Source organism: Lontra canadensis, unplaced genomic scaffold (genome assembly GCF_010015895.1).
Source record: "Lontra canadensis isolate GAN:19392208 unplaced genomic scaffold, GSC_riverotter_1.0 scaffold64, whole genome shotgun sequence".
In the NCBI taxonomy this organism is placed as follows: Eukaryota; Metazoa; Chordata; class Mammalia; order Carnivora; family Mustelidae; genus Lontra; species Lontra canadensis.
The window spans coordinates 8,388,216-8,410,902 of NW_022631058.1; the positions used below are offsets into that span (position 1 = coordinate 8,388,216).

Consider the following 22,687-nt stretch of genomic DNA (forward strand, 5'->3'; position numbering starts at 1 on the left):
AGAGCTCACTGAAACGTTACAAGCAAATTTGCTCTTGTACTTTTCCTAAGAACATTACGAAATTCCCTCCTTCCCCCCCACCCCACATTATTTTCTGTAAAATGCCTTTTTTTTTTTTTTTTAAAGCACCATGAAATCCCACAGAGAGAAAAACAGGTAAAACACCTCCACACATGGGTTTATCGTCATCGCTGGGGCCCCTGCCTGGGAGTCTGGGACGGGGAAGAGGCTGGAGGCTGGCATGTGGATTGGTTTGCATAACACTTCTAGGCACCACTGTACCTTCTTCCTTCAACCTCGGTGCCCTGATGGCAAAGGAGAGGTTTTCCCAATCACCCTCTCTAACACCAGTCTGCCGTATCAATGGAGCGGAGTCCTCTCAAGGATGGTTTTCTTTTGTTTTGTTTTGTTTTGTTTTTAATGCACAAGGAACTATTTGAGATTTTTCACTTAAGAAACGATAACAGAAGGTAGATTTCAAATCTCTTAGGCACCTGTGAAAATGATAATCGCTTTCTGTAAAATCAAAGACACTTGTTAGTTCTCCTCAGTGCCACCGTGCCAATGTCATGTGACCTAGGGACCGCCATGGGAGGAGTGAGGTTTGCATGGATGGCTGCTGGTTTATCATGCCAGGACAGCCAGGGCTTTGTTTCTAGCCACGTAATCAACATGCTATTCCAAAGTTTCCATATGTAGAATTAACAGGATCTGCAATGCCAAAGTCACTTTTGCTTCAGAGAGTTTCCCATTTTTATTTTTTAAGGCCGTTGCTATCGAGCTCTTACACTCTACCCATGAAAGTTCCCTCTGCTGACACAGCCATGGTGTTTGTGCACAGTTGCATCATAACAGAAATAATAAACCTCCGCTTGAAACCTGAGCAGGATGCAGAGAGCAGAGACAGGAAAAGCAAAGCCGGTTTTTCCTCTTTTCTTTAGAGAGTCTCTGCACATTTGTGTGTTTTCCTATGCCTTTCCTATGGTTCGGAAACCATGGTATACATTGAATGGTCTACAATCTTACCCAATCCAATGAGAATAAATCTGCCCCACCCAAATTCTGGTCACATTCTCACTAATCCCCCAAACCCAAGCACACAAATAAATGAGCAGCATTGACTCAGCCAGGAAATGACATCCTCTCAGGGATGGAGGAGGTAAGGGAGTGGTTTGCTAACGTCTAGCACAACTAGGACTTTCAACATCGAATGGTCCCATTAGACCCCAAAGCAGCCATTTCCAGCGTGTGTGTGTGTGTGTGTGTGTGTGTGGCAGGTATCTGTCTATATTATATGAATTCATGAAGTAATCAAAGGGAACTTTTATCACAATTGACTGCAAATAGCAACAGCTTTAAAGTTCTTTAAACAATCTTAACACCATGCAAAAAATGCCCGCATAGCCTGAGTCCTCCAGGTGACAGGATGTTGTAAGGGAGTATAGAGTGAGCCTACACAGGGCACGATTCTAATTCAGACACCAGGCTCCCAAATACATCTGGTCTCCATCAATTACTCAGAAAACAAATCCCAAAGGGCAGGAGACTCTTAGCCTAAAATAAGGGGGCCGTGTGTCAGTATACACAAACACAGCTAATACCGTTCTTAATGAATTTAACAAACTCGTAGACCAGGGGAGGTTTGGTCAGAGAACTGTGGAACTAAAAGGGGCCTTGATGATTATCTGTGTTGAATTCCCTTGATGTCCTGACGAGGTAACAGAGAAGCACGGGGACAGAGGTGTCCACGCTCACAGGCTGGGACAGGGAAACACAGACAAACAGTCCCAGTCGCCTCACCTACAGGTCAGGGACATCCCTACCCACACACACATTAGGGCCCTCCCCTGACAGTGGTAAGTTTCTAGAATTCACTATTGAGTTAGGACTGGGTATGGAGCTACCGTCTCCAAATGATCCCCCCACTGTCCCCAGCAAACCTCCAGATCTGTTAGGGAAGAAAAAATCAGGACCCAATTACCAGGTGAGGCAAAAGACACCACCCACTGAAGACACAGAAGATACTGAACACGTGCTCTTCCCATGTGCAAAATCAAGGCGCTGACGCCAGCTTTACAGCGGCGTAGGGAGCGCCGGTTGGAGGGGCAGGGGGGCGCTGATGGGTGTTTAGAATCTGCAGCAGCTTCGGTACGTGCTATTTGCTATGTGCTGTTTGGTCCCATCTTCAAAGGGTACCACTCAAACCACTTCCATCACGACTCGCCTCCCCCAAATCTTAGCCTGTACACACTAAGAGGAGCCCAAGCTCTTACTCCCTCTCAGCTTCTCAGACTTTGGAGAGTATGCTCTAGTTTGCCCAATACTGCCCATATTTAATGACGCACTCTCCATAGAGGGAGGGCTCTTCTTGGATTTCATTCCCCAGGGCTTTGGGCCCCACTGTATTCAGGGAACAGGTTGTACTGGGTTTTTTCCCACTCTCAGCTGAGGGCTGTTTCTGAGCCCTCTGTACTACTGTGATTTGACCCCTTTGGGGAAGCGTCTACGCACACACCAACACCTGTTCCATTTGGTAGAATGTGCAGCTTCGTGCTTTGAATTGTTTTATTCCTGCTATAAGCGGAGTTCCTGCAAGGTAAGCAAGTAAAGTGCAAAAGAGTGCTTTCAAAGGGCAATTTTTTAACAATAGAGAAAGGGCACCACAGACAGCATTCCCAAAACCCAAACCAGAATAATGTATAAGTATCTGTAAGGGTAATGCTTTAGGTCATGATTACACAAAGACCTTGTAAGCTCTTAGTAATAGAGACCTCCCCACCTCCGTACACCCTGTCCATGAAACTAGAAAGACACACAAACACACACATACACATACACACACATACACACAAGAGTGCATGACGTGGACATTACAGCAAAGTCAAAAGCAGACTTTGGTCAGACAGCCTTTGAAGATGAGCTCTACCACCTTCTTGCTGTGTGCCGTTGGGTAAGTTACTCAGCTTCCCTGAGCCTCCGTGCCCTCATCTGTGTAATGGGTTTGCAAACACTTCCCGTAGAGTGTTGCTATGAGGTTTCAGTCAGCTAACGCCCATAAAGTGCCTAATCTAGTGCCTGGCCCATGGAAACCACTGGATAAATGACAAGGAAGCCTCTTGGCCAGATTTGTCTGTAGGGTCTAGAGTTTTTAACACACTGCTACAGAGAAGTACAGGGCGGAAATGCAAATGCATGAGATGGATGGATAGTTTAATCAGGAAGCTTTTAACTTATCAGAGGAATAGAGAAAGTCCCAGAGATCAATCAAAACACATTTTGTCAGGCTGGAAGGGCTCTCACAGTGAGAGCCGGTGCCCACACCTGCGTAAAGGTCATTTCCGTGTCTGTTAATATATGGACACAGGATGTCACCAGTGAGCCACATCTCCAGCCCGGTGGAGGCACTAACCCAAGTCTACCTTGGACTGGAAGGGTCTTGTGAAAGCTGCTGCTTATTTGGCTCCTTCCCAAAAGCAATGCCAGAACTTTAACTAGAGCCTAGAAGTTGGGGGAGGGGCCGGTGGGGCTACATGTGCTCCAGGCGAGGGAGAGCTGTGCAATTTTGGGAAGTGGGCGGGAAGAGGTCTGCCCTGGTACCAGTGGTCAAGGATGTGGTGGGTATCATTTTCCCCAGAAGTCCGGAGTCTCCGCTAATCCTGTGGTCTTTTGAGCAATCCCCTCCGTGTGTTAGTCATGTGAAATCCCCAAGAGGTGGCGCTGAGATTGGGAAGCCCATCACCAACAACTTTCTGGGGGTTGCCGGGTCCAAATGCTTAAAAGCATGGGCCAAACAGCTAAGTCTGAACCATCCATGGTCAGCCAATTACATGAGGGGCTGAGGCACACACAGGATGGTGAGGCCTAGCACATAATTTGCCCTTTCTGATTTCAAAAAATCCATTTAAAATTTTTTCAAAACCTATGACTGGTCCCTCCCCCACTCTCCTTCCCGGGGCCATTCTAACCTCACAAAACAATCACGTTGCTATTGTTTGCGTTGAAACCATTAATCACCCTGGTGTTCCAACTTTAGTGAACAGCAGGTGCAAGACAAAGAAACAAGTAAGGAAAAGAAGTGATGCCTTCAAAATAAGGAACACCCAAACATAATCGTGGAATGTTGTAAATACTTCTTTTAAGCATTAGTTTTTAAATGGCATTAATGGCACTTAAGCTGCAAGCAATTAAAACAATTCAATTTACTTGTACAAGAGTTGGTTGGGGGATTCTTTCTTTTGTTTGGAGATAGCAAGATTGGACCTCGTCACTATGTCTACCTTAAGACACCCAAAGGGACAAAAAGCCCTGAGATGGAATGATGCCGTGGTCCTCCTTGGTATGTCTCAGACATGCAGGATGTCTATTTTTATAAAAATTTAGGATCAGCTAGACAGAACAGCAAGCCACTGGCATCATGCAAGGCAATTGTTTTGGTTTTTCCCCCCCTCTTATCAAAACAAGTTACAACCGAAGTTCCACTAGAAAAGTGAAATGGACATTTCAAAACCAGTTTATTTTCACCACTGCACCCACTGAGGAAAATGCATGATTTTTGCCCATAACCATGCAGCGAATGAGGTTGAGTTTTCGCCAAAGCTTGCAAGTTCATTCTTCATTTGTCGAGAGACAATTCAATAGGCTTCTGTCCTTGGTTAAGGTGATATCCACAGTGTGATGCATTTGTGATTTTTTTTTCTTTTGTAATGAGGAAAGCAATTGCACCTTTTAATATGTGTGCTCTGATCTGTTTCTCACAAATTCCACATGCTCCCGGGTCCCACGGACATTCACTTGGAGCTCAGAAAGACTAGCTGTGCACTGAGGCTATGTATCAAAATTCAAGCTCAGAGCAACATGCCACAATGTCAACTCGAACCCTCATTACAGGTACTAGTTCAGCCCCCATCCGGTCCCCTTCTCTGTGTGTGCATATCTCTAACGGTAGGTTCAGGAAACGAGGCTCCATGTAAAAGCCACATGTGTTCCTTTCAAAAGGCTGGTCTGAGGAATAGCTGCCCTTTCTCCACGCCAGGCCCGGGTGGCGCCGCTCAGGGGGCACAGCACCGTCCCATACCCGCCCCTAACTTCCGTGGCCACAACCTCCTGCGTGTGCAAACACTCCCGGCGTGTCCTGCGGCCCCTGACGGAAGTGCGGTCCTTGTTCTTTGATTCCTTTTGGCAGAGCGACCTTTCTCCGTCGTTTATGGCACAGTGAAATATATTCTTCAATGCTATGTAATTTCGGACTACCGAGAAGTCTGTTTTAAGGCACGTGTCTCAGGGTGAATATTAAAAAAAAAAAAAAAAAAAAAAAAAACACAACGCTTGGTCAAGTCCAAGGTCCTCAGCATTTAGTTTCTGTCTTCAAGTAATGCGTTGTTCTCGAGTTCCCTGTCTTTGGTGTCCGTGGGGACCATTCCGTTCTCCACGCCCGCCTGTTGCTGGATGCACTCGGTCAGCATGGCCGTGCTGGAGTGGTCCGAGTTGCACATCTTTTCCGTCTCCTCCTCCTTCTTCTCTTCGTCCAGGGAGTAATTCCGGAAGGTCTTGTAGATTTTGTGAACGTCCTCGGGCAAGGTCTTTTTGAGGTCCTTGTTTTTCCTCTTGGTGAGTCTGGAGGTGGATCCGAACTTGTTGATGATGTTGTCCTCAGAGGCTCCCTGCCCGTGTTTGTTCAGCTGCTCGGAGCCCTTGAGACGCAGGTTGTTGGGCCGGTTGTTGATGCTCTCCTGGGACGAGGCCTTGAAGCGGCCCGTGTCCAGGGCGGCGAAGACGGAGCGTTTCTCCGGGGACAGCATGTCCAGCGAGTGGGCCCTCTGGTCCAGGCCCAGGCGCCGGCGCTCCATGCTGCGGATGGTGGCTGCCCGCTGCAGCTTGTCGTGGATCTCCACACTGAGCCGCCGCCGCGTCTCCCGGAACTCGGCCGTCACATTGGCCTTCCACTCGGCTGCATGGGCCTTGATTTCACCAACCTGGCCAGGAGACAGAAGAGCAACTAAGGAAGCCGTCCCCACCTCGGTCCCCCACCACTCCCAGCACCCACTGCCCTTGGAGGAGGCCAGGAGGTGGGGGAGCACAGGCCCAGGTGGGGATGCAGCCCCGGCCCTAAAGACCCATCTCAAATTGGCTCCCGGCTCCTGTGGCTCGGGGGGCACACCTGCTAGAGGACCTGGCATGAGCCTGAGATGTGGAGGTGGTGACCGATCGGGAGGACGGCATTCTGCGGGAGAGACCGCTATCTGGGGTTGGCCGGGCTTGGGTTCCTCTTATGCGTCCACCCTTTTTTTAGCTGTACGGCCTCCTTCCTCTGACATAACTGGGGTAATCATGTCTAGCTCACAGAGTTACATGAGACAGGAACACACACCCGGGCACAAAGCACAGATGCAGCCGGTCCTTGGCCCCTCTCTGTTGCCGCAATGCTTCTGTCTGGGTAGGGGGACCAACCAGGCCCAGTTAGACTGGGACTGTCCTGGTTGTTGAACAGGACGTCCTTGTCCTAGGTACCCCTGCAGTCCTGGGCAAACTGGGAGTGTTATTCACCCTGAATCTGGGCCACACTACGGTTGAGTGCTACCTGGCTTACGCTGCCTTAAGAAGACCCTCTGGGGCACCTGGGAACAAACTTCTCTAGTCATGTTCTGCAAAAGCCCACAGACCATGCTTCCTTAGAACGCAGGAAGATTGATACCTTTCTTGGCTCTCCTTCAGCACTTCCAACAGCACTAGCCCCATGCTTTTCTCTATAGACGAGGAATTCACAAGTCTGCATTTTTGCATTTAGGAAAGTCGATATTTGCACGGTTACTTTCTCTTTCACTACAGCTGACTTTCAGCCGGTCAGTTAGCCATCTGGGGAATCAGACTGAGGATGGCATTGATGGGATTGCAATGGGATTGCATTGCCAGTGTTTCCATGAGCCAGGAAAATTAACACTGGGGCCCGGGAATGAGATGGGAACATTTCCCATTCAGCAGTTTTGTCCTGGGGCCGTCTGTACAGAATGTCTGTCTGCCGAGAAGTGAGTAGGAGGTTTCACTCCTTTCAGGAGCCTCCCCCTCTTTTTGTTTCTTTTTTCTTTTTAATCTCCCTTGCACTTGTTAGCTCTTTTTTTCTTCTCTTGCCCTCTTTTCCAGTTCTTTTCCTCTCTTCCTAGAAGAACTACGTGGACTTTTTTTTTTTTTAATCACAAAATCTACCTTCCCCTCTTCTCCCTTTTCTTGCCTTTGTGTAGGTTTTCACGCATATTTACCCAAGGGAGTAAAGTTTGCATGTCCTTGGACATAGGGGTAGATGTGTTTCTGTAGATCTGACAACCAGGAGGGGGTGATGGTGAAAAGGGACCCCTTGTGTTGGCTTCCCCACAGCTGGTCACTGTTGGGAGGACTTCAGTCTCAGAGAATCAGGAAGGAGTCCTAGTATTCTACTGAATTTCCATATAGACCCCAAGACCTGAAGGACAGGCCCATCCTTCTCAAGCTTTTTATAGACGTTCTAAGCCTCTCCCACATGTCTGCACATCTCCCTCAACTATGGTCTACCCCTGCTGACCATTGCTATTTTTTTTCTTTTTCCCTTTTCATTTTCCTAAAAAATAAGTCATTCTGGGGCACCTGGGGGTGGGAAGGGGATGGCTTAGTTAAATGTCCCACTCTTGGTTTTGGCTCAGGTCACAGTCTCAGGGTCCTGGGCTCCATACTCAGTGGGGAGTCTGCTTGAGATGCTCTGTCTTTCTGCCCCTCCCCCTCATGCTCGCGCTCTCTCTCTCTCTCTGTCCCTCTAAAAAAATTTTTTTTTAAATTTAAATAATTAAAAAAAAAAAAGTTGTGTACTAGTCCTTCCAGGATCCACGGGCTGGTGAGTCATCAGATGTTCTCACCTGCCAGAAAAGGATCCAGAAATAACTGCCATTCCACTGAACTTGGCTTTCAGGAAATGATTAAAAAAGAGGAAGCCATAAGGGCCCTCCATGTATTAAGAAACCCTCCAGCCCATAAAATAGAGACAGGTATTCTTGACATGAGCTCATCTGATCTCAGAAACATTTATAGAATTTAGAAGGGGTCCTACCTCTTCTTTTGTCTTTTTGGATAGAACCCGTAGCCAATCTCCAATCATACTGAGGACAGCTGCAAAGTAGGCGAGGCCAACCAGGATCCAAAACCACACCAGGGGCTTGTACCACTCCCGGTAATTAATGCCAGCATTTCCCCCTGAAAACAACAAAACGTTACTTTAACCAGGGTCTAGCATTTGGTCTTTGCAGAACAAACATATTCTGGTCCACGTAGCAGAGATGTCATCCCATCCGCATCTGACACTCAGCTGTTAGAGGTATTAGAAGGAAGGGAGGGCAAGGCAAAGAAGTATCCCTTCCTAAAGGAGTCTGACTCTGGCTTAACTTCTCTGATTTTTGACCACTAACCATTCTACACACAACAGTGGCCACTAACCGAATACACATAATGTCCGGGGCCAACTTGGTCCAGCTTTTCTCAACCAGGGCTTGACAGTGAATGACGTCAGCTAGAGGACAATACATCAGGCCTAGCTGTCCAGAGTCTTCCCAAACTTCTTTAAATGCAATAAAAATAAAAGATCAATAATTCCCAACGTCTTGGACTTCTTGGCACCATTTCCTTCCTAATACATGCATTTCCTAAGAGCGGAGTGGATGTGTGGAAGTAAAATTAGACTTAATGGCATTCTTGAGACTTTGATCCAGTGGTAGTGATTTAACACTAACTAAGGGATGGTGTTTACATGATGCTAATCCGAAAGGTCAATTAGGCTCAATAATTAGAATCACTATGCCAGAACTAAAAGGCCAGCTAGTCCAACCCCTCTATTTTATACATAGGGATTACAGTAGAAATCCATCAAATCAAATTGGCCAGCTGCCCGATTGCATTGACCGGCTGTCCCGCTGAAAGGACCAGTCATTTATTGCAAATAATTAGCCTATTTATTCTAGCCCTCCTACAGACGCTGCCAAAGGTACCAATGCAAAGCAGCCTCCAAGCCGAGCCCCCTCTCCTAAAGAGGGGAGGACGTAACTGATGTCAGCCTGGCTTTCACTGTGTGAGACACTATTGCTCACTGAGGCAGGCCCATGGTCATTTCCAAGACAACCGACATTGGCAATGTATGGGTAATTAGGGGGTTCCGTAATGAGTGATTACTAGTCTTTCCCACTCGGTAGTGGTTATAACCTCTTCTAGAACCACTGAATCCACACTGAGCTTTTACGGTATCAGTAATACCTCCCAAAGGCAGCTGGGCAAGCACTGCGGCCTGTGGCTCCTCTCCGTGCAGCCCACAATGTCTCGAGGCCATTGCCATTTCTTAAAATTAGAATTCCAAACATTACCAAGGGGTTGTGTGGCCAGACCTCTTCGGTCTAGTTTAGCTACCTTTTTTTTTTTTTTTTTCCCCTCTTAGGTAACTCTCCCCCGCAGCTTCCTCAAGGATTCTACTGGAGTTCCTGCGCAATAAGTGGTTTTTGTGGTTCATTCCGTCCCTGTGCTAGGACTTGGGGCGAAGAGGAAATATTTACTTAGCAAGTCACCACCACCCAACAAGGCTTGTCACTAGGGGGCGCTAGCGAACAACACAACAAACAACCTTCGGCGTCTTTAAGGACTCCTTGTCTGGAATTCAGAGCTCTGTGCTCGCTTTTTATATCAGGGTTTCAAAATCCTGTGATGTTAGGCTGTCCTAACGTGAGTTGGCTACAAAATAAACCATCACTTAATCCTGCATGGTGATCAATGTTCCAGTTACATTTCTAGAAGGGTTGATACCATGTCCAATCACAGCAATCATCGACTCTCGTTAACGTACCTTTTTTAAAGGATCGGGTATCCTTCCCCATTGCTATTAGAGTATAGCCCAAAAGGTTGTGACAAACTTCCAGCCTTTTAAGGCATGCATTCCTCAGACCAATCTACGTAAGCTCCGGAAACCCGAGCTTCCAAGGGCCTGGTCTAATTGCAGTCAGCAATGTGGATTATAAGAGACACCTGTCCATGGAGACCCCAGGACAAAAGACACCAGGCTCTGTAATAAGGGAATTAAAATGGGGCCAGGCCTGTGACTGTGGACGTCACGCCCTTGCTAGGTAAATCAAGATAAGGTCAAGTACCAGTGACTACTAAGTGCTCTCAATCTGTGGTGGAGAATAAGAAGAAATAATCAATTAAAATCATTGGCAGTACCCCATGAAGCACCAGAATCCTCTCTCATTTTGTCCTTGCTTCTCCCCCCAGCCCATCCTCCCAGGGAGGAGCAGCACACCAGCTCGGCAGTGCTCCCTAACATGTGTGGTCTTCCTGAGTGAAGAGGTAAGGAACGTGGATGTCCTTGCTTCTCTCCCATCCATGATGAAGAGCAGGGACCCACTTCCTATGAATTCATGCATCACAATGTTAAATAAACCACACGTGTTCTCCCCTGGGTTATCTTCAACTTTTTTACTTAGAACCAATGTTGCAAAATCATTTAGGTTGGCCAACTATATTCATCTAAGATCCAAATAAACCAATGCCAGCTTTTCTGACATTTTTAATAAAGCTGTAAATTAAGTCCCATCGCATAGGCCAACCGAGAATATCTATGTGCATTAAATCTGGGGCTCATTTTATTTTATTTTTTATTTTTTCATCCTTCATTCGATGCTGTTTTATAAAATGTAATTTGTATTATTATTTTACAGATTCATCATCACTTTTCAATCAATGTGAAGGCCTAGATTCAATAATGTTAACCAAAGCAGGTGGTAGATATTTTATATATTGATTTTAATTTGAATAGGCTATAATAGTTTTTGTTTTATAATATCACAATGTATAACATTAAAATTTAAAATATTCAATTATGTTATTGTCAAATGGCATTTTTTTAGTAAAACGCTTCTCTGCCCTTACACTGTATAATTAGATGTAAACAAATAATCTGAATTCAAATTAAAAATTTAAACTCTTTGCTGATTACCAAATAAATGCATTTTTAAAATTCTGTATCCCAAGGCTCTATTTGTGCCCCAGATTAACAGATTAACAGGCCAAGTCAAGCAGGTGTTTAGAGAGAAGGGCTCATCACTAGCGTCCCCTAACAGTGCGGCAGATGGCCTAGGGCTGGCACAGGGCACTTTGAAGCACAACCCAGTGCAAACTATGCTGTGGGGGAACTTGAACGAGTTTGTGAAATAGTCCCAACAGTTCTCTGTGGTTTCCCTCCAGAGCCGCAGGCCTCCGCTTGAGACGGCCCCTGGGGGCTCCACACCCAAGGTGAAGGGCAGCACAGCGGCTGAGCACTGGGGCGGGGTCCCAGAACCCCGGCTTTTTTAATCACTTTGACTTTGAAGTGCTCAGTCCTTAGGCAGTGAAAAGGACAGGAAAAAAAAAAAAAACTGCTATTTTTACAAACTGGACTTTAGTCTTCTGTGGCCCATTTAGAACAGCTAGGAGACCACCCTGCTGGTTATCACCATCAGGGTAAATGTGGAGACACCCATGTGCCTTTCAAAGAGCCCTGAATATCCCCTCCAGAATGTCCTGTTTTCCAGATTTCCAGATCCCTATCCTCCTTGTGAGCACCGCAGTCCAAGAAGACACCAAGGCAGCGGTCAGGATCATGTACCAAATAAAGTCTGCAAGCTCAGCCTGCAATGTCCAGGCTGCTGCTTAACCGGGAACTGGTCAAGAACACACACACGTGCACACGTGCACACACACATGCACACGCGCGCACACACATATGCACACACACATGCATGCGCACACACGCATGCACACGTGCGCGCGCACACACAGACACACACACACACAATGCACTTGTATCACCCAAACATTTTGAGTTTAGGACAGAGTTGCTTAATTAAAGTGTTCACTTCTCAGACTAGAAAACAATCAATTGTCTAAACCCCTAGAAATATCCCTTAGGATAGAGAAGGATGCCTCCTCTTCCTGCCTTCCTACCACATTCTGGGAAAGCCATACAGGTAAGAAGCCAGATCACATTTCATTTTCAAACTCCCCATCCCTAGCCGAAATTGATGGTGGTTTCCTTTTGCTTCCATAAACATAGTTCATTGTCATCTATGTTCACAATGAAGGCTATTGTTTCTATATACACTTGTGCAGAATTCATTATAATATTGTACTCCCTTGGGACAGTTCTCAGCTCCTGGTAGTCAACTGAGCCCTAAGTCTTATGCCAGGGCAAGACCCAGGATAATGTCTGCAGGGAACACAACCCTCCCCTGGGCAGCCTCAGGAACCCTAACCCACAGGTCGCTGCAGGCCAAGCTTTATGCTAATGACTCCAGAGTTTCATATTTGCCACTTGCTAGTACAGCCTTTATCAATAGATTCAAGGAGCCTTAATGCAAATCAGAAGTCCAACATTCAATGAGAAATTCATTTCACTCATGCATAATTCATAGGATGATAAGGGCAATGAGCATCCTGGGGAAGAAGACGCTGCCTTTCATTTCTCAGCAGAATCTGCTGCTTTTTACATTACATGGAGCCATGGGCTTGATATGAGTCCATGCACAGCAGTAGGGACACTGAGCCATTTTCATTTGCTTCTCCAACAACACAGTTTCTCTTGGTTTTGAAAAGCATTATCAACAGAACCTTTTCCCCACCAGGGCCCTGGTGGCCGGGATGCCCAGTGTGCTTACCTGCCACAAAATCACCAAAGCCCACCGTGGTGAGGGTGACCACGACAAAGTAAATGGACTCCAAGGCGGTCCATCCCTCGATATATTTGAAAATGACAGCAGGGATCGTCACAAATACAATGCAGCCGGCCAAGATGAACAGGATGGTTGAGATGACCCGGATCTTGGTCTGGCTCACTTGCTTTTTCTGGGAAAGCAAAGGAGAAAGACAGGCAAGTCAGCTTTATCACCCCGGGTTCAGAAGACGGAGGCACAAGAAGAATGTTTTATGTTGGTGGCTTTTCACCTTTTATCTGTCATAAGCAGCTTTGGGAGAATATGATGAAGGCTGGGGACCCTCTCCTAGAAAAATGCACATACAGAAGTTTTCAGAGGCTCTAGGTGGTTCTCAGACCCAACGAAGTCTGTTCGTGGACCCCGGGTCAAGAAACCCATCATGCCTTGGATGTCACGTGTATGGTTCCATGACTACAGTCCAAATGCAGATTCTAACTTCCTCACTAGTACAAACGCAATGATTCCCCAAGAAGGGCTTGCTGCCAATTTTCAGGTGGTGTTACTGACCTTCCTCCAGGAGGGCACAGGTTTGGAGCTCTTTCCACAGTGGTAGGGATGGACTCTGCACCTAGCTTCTCTTGTATCAAAGGGAACGTGTTGGAAACAAAACAAAACAAAAACAAAAAAAAAACACAGCTGACCTGAAACACACTAAACAGACTAATGTTCAGATGACAAGAAAACAGCCACCCCCATACGCATTTGAGATGGACTCTAGCTTCTTCACCCTCCTTCCCTGTTGAAGCTGTACACTCGTGACATACTTTTCTTTTAAAACACACACGTGAGCCAGAGCTGCCGTGCGTTCATGCTCTGTTATCCACCAGGGACAGATAAGAGTCCGAGTCAGACCGACAGGTTACTGCTTAAATTGATAGGAGCTTCTGCAGGAGCCAGTCAAGAGGGGAAAGCATTTAGATTGGGAATTAGACAGATGTTACCCAAAGGAATGGTGCCAGTGGAGTCCAGATGTGGACCAGGAGCATCACTGGCATTCCCCTAGAATGAACTCAGGACAACACTGGCATGGCCTCTGAGCTGAATAACCCTTACGGTCCTCTCAAAGCTCCCAGGACCAACATGTAGATTGTCCTCAGGGGGCCGCAGCACCATAACCCGACCAAAACCATACACATCAGAGTGCATGGATCTTTCTCCGTCACCTAGATTGATTTTCTGCAAAAATACACCACATGGAGGGCACTGGATATAGGAAACATTTATCACGTGCTCTGTTTTCTATTCATTGCCTTCCTGTAAATTAGAAGGCAGAAAACCTCAGAGCACAGAGAGAGCTTTGCATTCATATACTCAACAGAAGCCAAGAGGGGTTGAGGGACTAGCATAAAATGATTTTGCTAATTAGAGACAAAGCCAAGATTGTAATTCTGATGTGATTAATTCCCAGTCCAGTGCTTACTGATGGAACCAGACTTCAAGTTACTCAACAATTTCCCAGCTCACATAAAGTCGCCAGAGTCCCGCTCCCACCTGCCCCCCCCTAACAAAATCAACCAGACTAACCCCCCATGAAGAACAACAGGCCATCCTGCTTCCCTCCTGGAAAGGAAGACTGGGAATAAAAAGTTGTTTACTGTGTAATCTATCCAGGAATTCCTAAGCTTCGGTCATAAGCAGTAACATCTTTGGCTGTATCCCCAGGACAGAGCCGGTCAAGAGAGAGCCTTCTAAGATCAACCACTTGGATCAACCATGGAAATGCCAGTCAAGAAGATGACTAGGCTTTCTATCCTCTCCCCCTTGACTGTGGGAGAAAAGTCAGTGCAGCCTCTTTATTGGAAAGTTCTAGGGATGCGGGAGGGCTGTCCGCTCTACTCCTGGCTCAGAAACATTCAGCCCCACCTGCCTGGGGTCCCAGTCCCAAGTATGTTCAACAAGACAAAATGGAGGACTTAGTTCAACAAACAAGAGCAAGTATAGTGGACAGCAAGGAGCCTGCTTCCCCCGTCCCCCTGCCTGCCTCTCTGCATACTTGTGATCTCTGTCTGTCAAATAAATAAAAATTTAAAAAAAAAGAACAAGTGTAGTGGAGAACAGTTATTTGCATGAATCTTAAATCAGCACTATGTACATCCCTGTTCTGAGATCAATATATTCCCTAAAAATGCACAGGAAAACCTAAGGAAATACAATCCTTCTTTACAAAAAGCAGTCATGTGCTCCAACTCCCAAAAGGGCACTGAGTATATAAAGTGGGAACAGGGAAAAATTATTTGATCCATGCTTTTATACAGTCCCCTCATCTCCTCAGAAAAGCCATCTGCAAAAAAAAAAAAAAAAAAAAAAAAAAAAAAAAAAAGATAATTTACTGATATTGCTGAAACTACAAATGAAAATTCCAGGTTTTTTGTGGGTTTTTTTTTTCATGAAAGTATCGTGACAAGATGAGTCACTTGAGAGCCATGGGAATGTCTTACCCATCCCATGAATTTCCAGGCTGAGTATTAGAGCAGGACCTGGTGAGGGCAGTGGAGCCCCTCCGAGAATCCGGGAACTTATTTATTACTAGCCTAGTTTTGTTTATAGACGTGTATAACAATCCAAAGCCCAAAAGGAGATTTCACCATAGATCACATTATATTAATCTAATTGCTGGCAGGGGGAACATGATTCTGCCCCTCCTCTCTAAACTGTCCTCCTCAAATGCATAATGAAATTAAATGTTTGTGAGACACTTGTTAAGTCATAAATTAGGATGTGAACACAACTGTAATCCAAATGAGGCTGAGGTTGGCAAAGGAGGGCTTGCAAGTACGAAGAGAGTTGGAGACATTCCTGGGCTCCCTGAGGTGGGCGGAAAGGACGGCAGCACAGGACAGGATTTGTCTGATGGCAGGGAGGGAGCTATGTAACAATGGAGAAATAATGGTATCTAAAATGGGTTATCTGTTGGAGAGTTTATTGGCAAGGTAAGCATTTCACCACCACTCACCTCACCACCTGAGGCAAACCTCGGCTTCTTCTTTCAGACATCCTAGGGTGATGTTCAGTGAATGCTTGGAGAATTCAATCATGGGGTTATTTTCGGGACTTAAGAAGTCAAGTGTCGTGTGTGTGTGTGTGTGTGCGCACACGCGCGTGCATATGTGTACAGAAACGTGTATACCCATACTTCACTATAAAAGGAAGAGATGTGGACATAAAGTTTTAGCAATATACATTATTCTGGATACCCATGTTTTTGCTGCCCTCTAGATATTAAAACAGAACAAAAACAGTTACCTTAACTGAACACCTTTTCCAAATGGAACCACAAACCATCTTACACGTCATCCAGTGATCTTTGGGCTTCTTATCCCCATTAGCCCCACAACTGTGCACTACCACTTGCAAAAGGGTCTTTAGGAATGTGGAGTCCAAGGTTAGACAACCTGAGACACAACCCATCCCCACTGCTATATGGCTGGGTGACCTCAGGAAAGTTTCTCAACCTCTCTGTGCATCAGTTTCTTCCTTTATGACATGGACATCAAGAATCCACCTCACAGGATTGTTTGGAAGATTAAATATGTCTGTAAAAGTGTTGCACACTGCTAAGTGCTCAGGGACTCTTAATGATTATCTTCGATGTAGAACTTCAAATGTTTTCTCAGATGTGGACAGTCCCAGATTTAATATCACCCTTAGCTACTGAGGAATGCTCCCTCGTGTCTGGCTTAAGATAATCTTCACGTAGCTTCAGGAAGTTGCAGTTAGTTGTCGCTTCCTGGATACATTATCTCATATAATGACCTCACTGTTAATGAGAAAAAGGTCCTCATTCTCTCTTGATTCTTCTGTGTTGGCTCTAGGTTGAGCTCTCAGACAGTCTCAGCCCACAATCTTGAAAACTCTGCCTTTCCATTAATTTCCCCCTAGTTCTTCGTCATCCTTCCGAGATTGCCAAGAATTGTAGATAATGTCTGCAATGTCAGGAACCAGCTGGAGAGAGGCACATACCTCACTTTCCTTGCCCTCCCCTCACCTCTCCCTTCTCTCCACCACGCCGCGTACAGAAGTGTGCTGTCTTTCCAGAGAGGGGTTGCTAAGCAAAATCACACTGTTTATTTACCAGTAAGCAGAGCAGCTAGCAAAAAGCTCTGTGAAAGCCCAGATCTGACTGAGCTAATGTGTTCCTGGGCTAACAAAACTGTTATCTAGGAAGAGATGGTTCGATACAATATTTAAGCAGGAGGGACAGGATGGTTGCGCACATCTGTCCAAATCTTGTTTTCACACTTTGTTGATTAGAATAAACGATGTGTTCTTTCCTTCTTATGCAAATATCATTATGCAAAATGATTTCCTGCCTCCGGATTGGCACTAACTGCAGGAATTTTCTAAGAACTCAAAACCCACCTCCTGTAGAGTTCATTCTGTTGTCACGACTCTATGTTCAATTATTCCAAAGAGCGAAACAAACTTCACAAACAGAGAGCAGGAGAGCCAGCTCGAAGAGCTCTCCTCTGAGAGAGGGATGTACGTGCTCACACTCTTAGAGGTGTTTACTTGTTTCATACCTCAGAGGACTAAACCACACAGCCAAATCTCATTAAGCAAAATGCCCTCTCTGAGTTTGCTTGCTTCCACAAACTTATTTTAGAGAATGAGTATATTTCTATTCATTTATGGGCTGGTTCTTTATTTCGATTTTGCTCCTCTAATGTCCATTCTCCTTTTCACTTCTATGTGATTTCTTAGAATTCTGAGATTAGCAATCCAGATTGTTGTGTCTGTCTGAGGAAACTGCTTCTCTGATGTGATTTTTAGCTGGGACTTTGGAGAGGTTATTTAATGATAAGGACACTGCATAAAAACCCGAGGACAAGAGCTACATGTGCAGAGCTCTACTTTGGTCTGGTTTGGTTTGGTTTTTGTTGAAATGCAAACACATCACCATGGTAATACAATTGAACTGAGAATAATTTCTCAAAGTGGAAAAATAATAGGAACTGCCTCACAGAAGAATTGACTTTATTTTCTGATATTAGGATGTTTGCCACACAGATTTCTTTTTAAAAGGTCCAGTTCCAACAGATAGTTTCAACGTCACAGTGAACAGCTACGTAATACCAGCAATTCTATATACCATGAGGACAGTTTGAAAACACCATTTGCCTATAATCTCCATGGCAGAGACACTGTAAACACACATTAGTGAGAATCATGCAGCAAAATCTCCAGGGAGCCTTTGGAAAATGTCCTCCTCAAAGGCTGAAGACACAAATGTATTTTGTTTCTATTCAGCTGGATAGCTGAGTTCACACACACCAAGTTTTGTCTGAGCCACACTGCAGCATCTCACAGATTATTGGCCCATTTGGGGTTTTGCTAGTATCGCCATGCAAAGTTTTTGGAAAAGCTTTTGGGTAGATACAATTAAGCCATTTTGGTCACTGAGATGCCAATGTTAGGTTCACCTGGGATAGAGAAAAATTAAAATCCACAAGTAATAAAAATTCTCAGCTGTTCCACTCCAGGAACACTTTCATTAAAATCTTTAAAAGTTTTCTGTTCTAAAATTCAGTGGCTTTTAGTATTCAGAGATAATACTCGATCAGAACACCAGAGTTTGTGCTCAGAACACCAGAGTTTGTGCTCAAAATACAACCTGTTAATTCACTCAGTCCATAATTTTTAAGGACCTTTTACGTATCAGCGGCTGTGCTGGTTGCAAGGGACACAGAAGTTTTAAAAAAGGGCAAAGTTCCTTCCTCACGTACTGGAAGGCTAGTGGGTGGGGCGGCGTGGGAACCTCTGAGCCTTTGGCTGAAAGCAGGCTTTGTGGCGCTGTCCATGGTGTCCAGCCCTGGTCTAACTATTGAAGGCAATGTGTAGTACCTAATGACATCCCACTGATTCAAAATATCACCTGCGAGAGAAGAAAGAAATATTCTCGTAGTTCTGGTATGTGGACTACAGAAGTATGCCAACCGTCATGGGTGATCTTTGGGTCTCTGTTAGCTAGGCATTCCGAAACTGTGTCCCAGGGCATGGAACAACTCAGAGGCAATCACACCAATGCAGGAAACATCCACATGTAACCTGGGCTGAAGAATGGTCCTTCTCTTCAGCTAAGGTTTGGAAAGCAAGCCCATGGAAAGGAGAGGAGACTGGGCACACCTCCTTATGAGCCACTTCAACAGACTAACTCTTAGCAACCCCAACAGATACCCCACCTAGCAGTTCACCTATCCAAATTGTAAACTTACCTTACTTGGATTTTAGCAGCATAGGGAACAATGCATCCACCCCAAAATGCCCTCCCACCGTCATATATACAAGCATACAAGAGTAATACTGCAGTAACAATGCTACACATACCTGAAGTTGCCTCCCTCTTCTCCCCCCCATGCCTCCCCTCCCTGCTAACAGGGTTCAAGGTCAGTTCATTGGCCAAGCAATCCACAATAGCCAGGGAAACAAGATTTCACCCCAATGCTTCTTTCTCGTGCAGGGGACTCCCCCTGCTTTAACACACATGGCCTCTCTCCAGCCTTACTCTGACCCAGAACCTGAGGTCAGGTCACTCATAAGAGTGACCTGAGTCACAAACTCCACCTCTTCCTCTCCCTTCCTTTTGGGAACAAGCTGACCTCTAGAAGTGGCTAATTCTGGGCCTGTTATTAAGAAACCTCTATTTTTCAAAAAAAGAAAGAAAGAAAAAAAAAACATTTTTCCACAGATATAAACCATATTCTCCAGTGTTGAGAAAATATAGTAATACTAGGCTTCAGTACATCATCTCCTTTGTCTTACTTGTCAATCAGCTCATATCTTGGGTGGAAAAACAGAGATGCTATTTATTTGGCTCTTTCAAAGACCCCCATCATCTCGATTCTCTTCTCCATAGTCCTCCTGGTACCATGTTTTTTTTTAATGTTAGTGACAGCTCAATAATTACTTCACCATGAAGAAGAAAAAGATCAGACTGTGTTCAGTGGGGTAAATTCTCCTCAATGAAAGGTGAGTTCCCTTCCTGACACTGTAGCCCCCTCCCCCCACCAAGGAGGAACACATATAAGGAAAGGAGAAAGGAAGGAAATTACAATGGACCTCCTACTGAATGGCCTGTCCTAGAAGGAGATGAGGAATGGGGGAAGTCATTAAGGTAGGCCAGGCCCCAGTTGAGACTCTCTGAAGGGACAGGACCTTCCACAAAGACAAGACAGACTGAGGGAAGACCTTGGGAAGCAAGAGTCATAATGCAGCCATGTAACACACTGAGTAAAATAAGTGGTTCACTGGGGATTATCAAGGAGACTCTGACTCCTCCTTGTCCTTCCAGGCCATCTCCAAGCCATGTCCTTGTTCACAGGAACCAGCATCCAAGGGTACCCATGAAGTGTGGGAGAAAAGAAAGTCCCATCCCTCCATTCTCAGCTATGAGCAGCCTAGAGAAAAGGCCCTGGTGAGCTTCTGGTGGGCTTCCCAGGATAACTGTCTACATGCCCAGGAATCAAGGCTAGTGACAAAAAAAGCATGCATTTTCTGTGACCTACTATTTATTTTGCCTATTAGAAGATTTGGAGAAAGCCCCCAAGATCAGCCAGATTTGGGTCAATACCTTAAAAACCCACATGGGTATCACTGAGTCAATACCTGGGCAAATCCCTGGGTTTTACTGGGTATGTGGTTAGCAATGCTCTCCAAGGGTCACACCACACCTTCCTTCTTTCTAGACAAATACTTTTTAATGAAAGCACACAGGGCTGCTCACCTTCATAAAACTATAGACAATAATGAAATAGGCATTAAGAAATTATATGGGGAAAAGATGTGGCAACTAGAAGAGAAAGAGGCAATGAGAAGCAAGGAAAAAAAGTCCATGAGAAGGATGAGAAAAAGACTTTGAGTATACAAAGCAGAAATGAAGCCACAGTTTGAGGGTCTAGAAGTTTCCTGGAGGTACAAGAGGGCTGCCCAGACAGGCCTGCACTGAATTGTTTGCGAGACAGAAAGCAAACAGCGAGAAGACAGAAAGAGATACATCTGCGCTTTCTAGTTAGACTGGAAACAGAGAAGTTTAAAGAAGAATGAAACACAGCTTCGCAGAAAAATCACTCAGAAATTAATCCTAAACTAGGAAGACTGGTATTTGAGGCAGTTTGATAGAAACATCCAGATCAGACAAGATTTCTTTAGCAGAAAATTTTCCAAGCCTGTGAATGGTGTAGAATTCTGTAACTTTTCTGTTCTTAAATTCAATAAATATTTATTGTGCACCTACTGAGCTAAAGTCACTGATGAAAAAACAGAACAGCCCTCCTCCCCATACAGAGGCCGAGGCATACCAGTGACTCACTCTCTCAGCCTCCCCAGTGCAAAGACTCAAGCACACATTTCAGGCTCCCCAACCATAGAGACCTAAGTCATACTCTGACTCAGACACTAGTGAGACAGGTGACAGGTTTGGTCTTGGAGTATCCCCTCTATGGTTTTCTGTGTGTTTTCCTCTTTTCTCTCTCTGGTATCCCAAGGCTATCCCTAGGGAGGAGCAAAGATTCCCAGAGACATCCTTGCAGAACCATTTTCTTCTCTGCCACAGACTCATTAAGACTGGTCTAGGGTTAGGGACAGAGAGAAGGCAGGATGGCCATACAGCTTGGAGAGGAAAGAAGGGTAGAAGGGGCTGCCTCTTCCTAGGGTCTTCCAAGTGGCATTAGCAGAACCTGCTGTCTGGAAGGCCAGGGGCGGGGAGGAAGGGGTGAGAGGCACAGCCCTTTTCTAACGTGGACACAACTCCCTCAGCACCTGTGCCCAGCCCAACTCAAAGGGGTCCTGGCTCCCCCTAAGTCTCCTGAGCCGAGATGGAGGGACATGGACCCTAAACAGGATGGAGGCGTGGAGTGAGAACTTTGCCCCCAATCCAGGTGGAACTGGACGGCACTAGATGAAAGCTTGGGGCAGTGGCGTGACAGGGGCAGTGGCGTGACAGGCAGCAGTGGACACACCATCCATAAGGAAGCAGGGACCTTGTGGGTTCCATCCTGGGGCTGGTGGCCATAGTGATGGGATCAGATCACATTTCCAAGGGCAGTCACAAGGGTGATTCTAGAAGAAGCATCTAGGGCCCAGAATCACAGAGCGGGAGGGGGGGAGCAGCAGGGCCAGCTTCTATCTGCGCCAGTCAGAAATGGCAGTGGCTTCCTCTGGAACCAGTTCTATGGCATGATTTGGGTCATTGTTCTTGGCTGGGCGCCTCCCATGTCTGGGTCTCTCCATCCAGCCCAGGGATTCAGTAGCTATCTAACACCCTTAAAAAAATTTTTTTTTTCTGCTTAAATTATCCATTAGTTGGTTTCTCTTCAATCAGCTAAGCTGCCTGCCTGCAGGTGCCTCTCCTGGAGGTCAGGGTAAGCCGGTCTCCGCCTCCGGCAGGCAGGTCAGAGACATAGCCCCAAGGGGTCCTCATGACAGGTAGAGAACTCTGAACTCCAAGACCATCCCGAACTTGAGTGTGACATGATATATAACTGCTTGGGCAATCTCCCAAGATTTCTAAGTCTTCAGAGAAGTCCTGTCAGAAATGACAGCTAGTTTCGGCTGTGGTGTGGAAGGGGCTGAAAGCATTCCTGGGAAGGAGAGTTGGAGAGAGCAGGATCAGACCCTGGGCCAGCTGAGGCAGAGGGTCTGGCCCCTGCAGGAGGGGACCAGTGGCACTGCCCAGAGAGGCTGCTGGTCAGCGCGGAGACTGGCAACCCAAACAAGTGAACAGGGAAGACACAGGCTGCAGCCAGGTCTGGGCACACGTCAGGGACAGCCCCCGCAGGCACCAGAGGGCAGAGGACCCTGGGAAGGGGGGCTGTGGTGGGGTCTGCCGGGTGCCAGTGCAGCTGCATTTGGGGCTAAAGATGCAAAGAGAAAAGATTCCTAAGCACAATTACCAACATGTGAACAGTAGATCTCTTTGGACGATGGGTCTTACGTGATTTTATTTT

At 46.0% G+C, this 22,687-nt stretch overlaps 1 protein-coding gene across 4 annotated transcripts in view; it reads right to left on the reverse strand.

The window, feature by feature from the left end:
- Positions 1 to 4,118: 4,118 nt before the first annotated feature.
- The window catches only part of KCNK10 (potassium two pore domain channel subfamily K member 10), a 131,756-nt gene continuing 113,187 nt past the window's right edge, over positions 4,119 to 22,687 (reverse strand). For all 4 annotated transcript variants that reach the window (XM_032878571.1, XM_032878570.1, XM_032878568.1 and 1 more), the window contains 3 exons: positions 12,690 to 12,876; positions 8,072 to 8,214; positions 4,119 to 5,972 (listed from right to left, as the gene is read on the reverse strand). In XM_032878571.1, the coding sequence (XP_032734462.1) occupies positions 5,352 to 5,972; positions 8,072 to 8,214; positions 12,690 to 12,876 (951 nt within the window). In that variant the 3' untranslated portion in view covers positions 4,119 to 5,351. The remainder of the gene's footprint in view (positions 5,973 to 8,071; positions 8,215 to 12,689; positions 12,877 to 22,687) is intronic.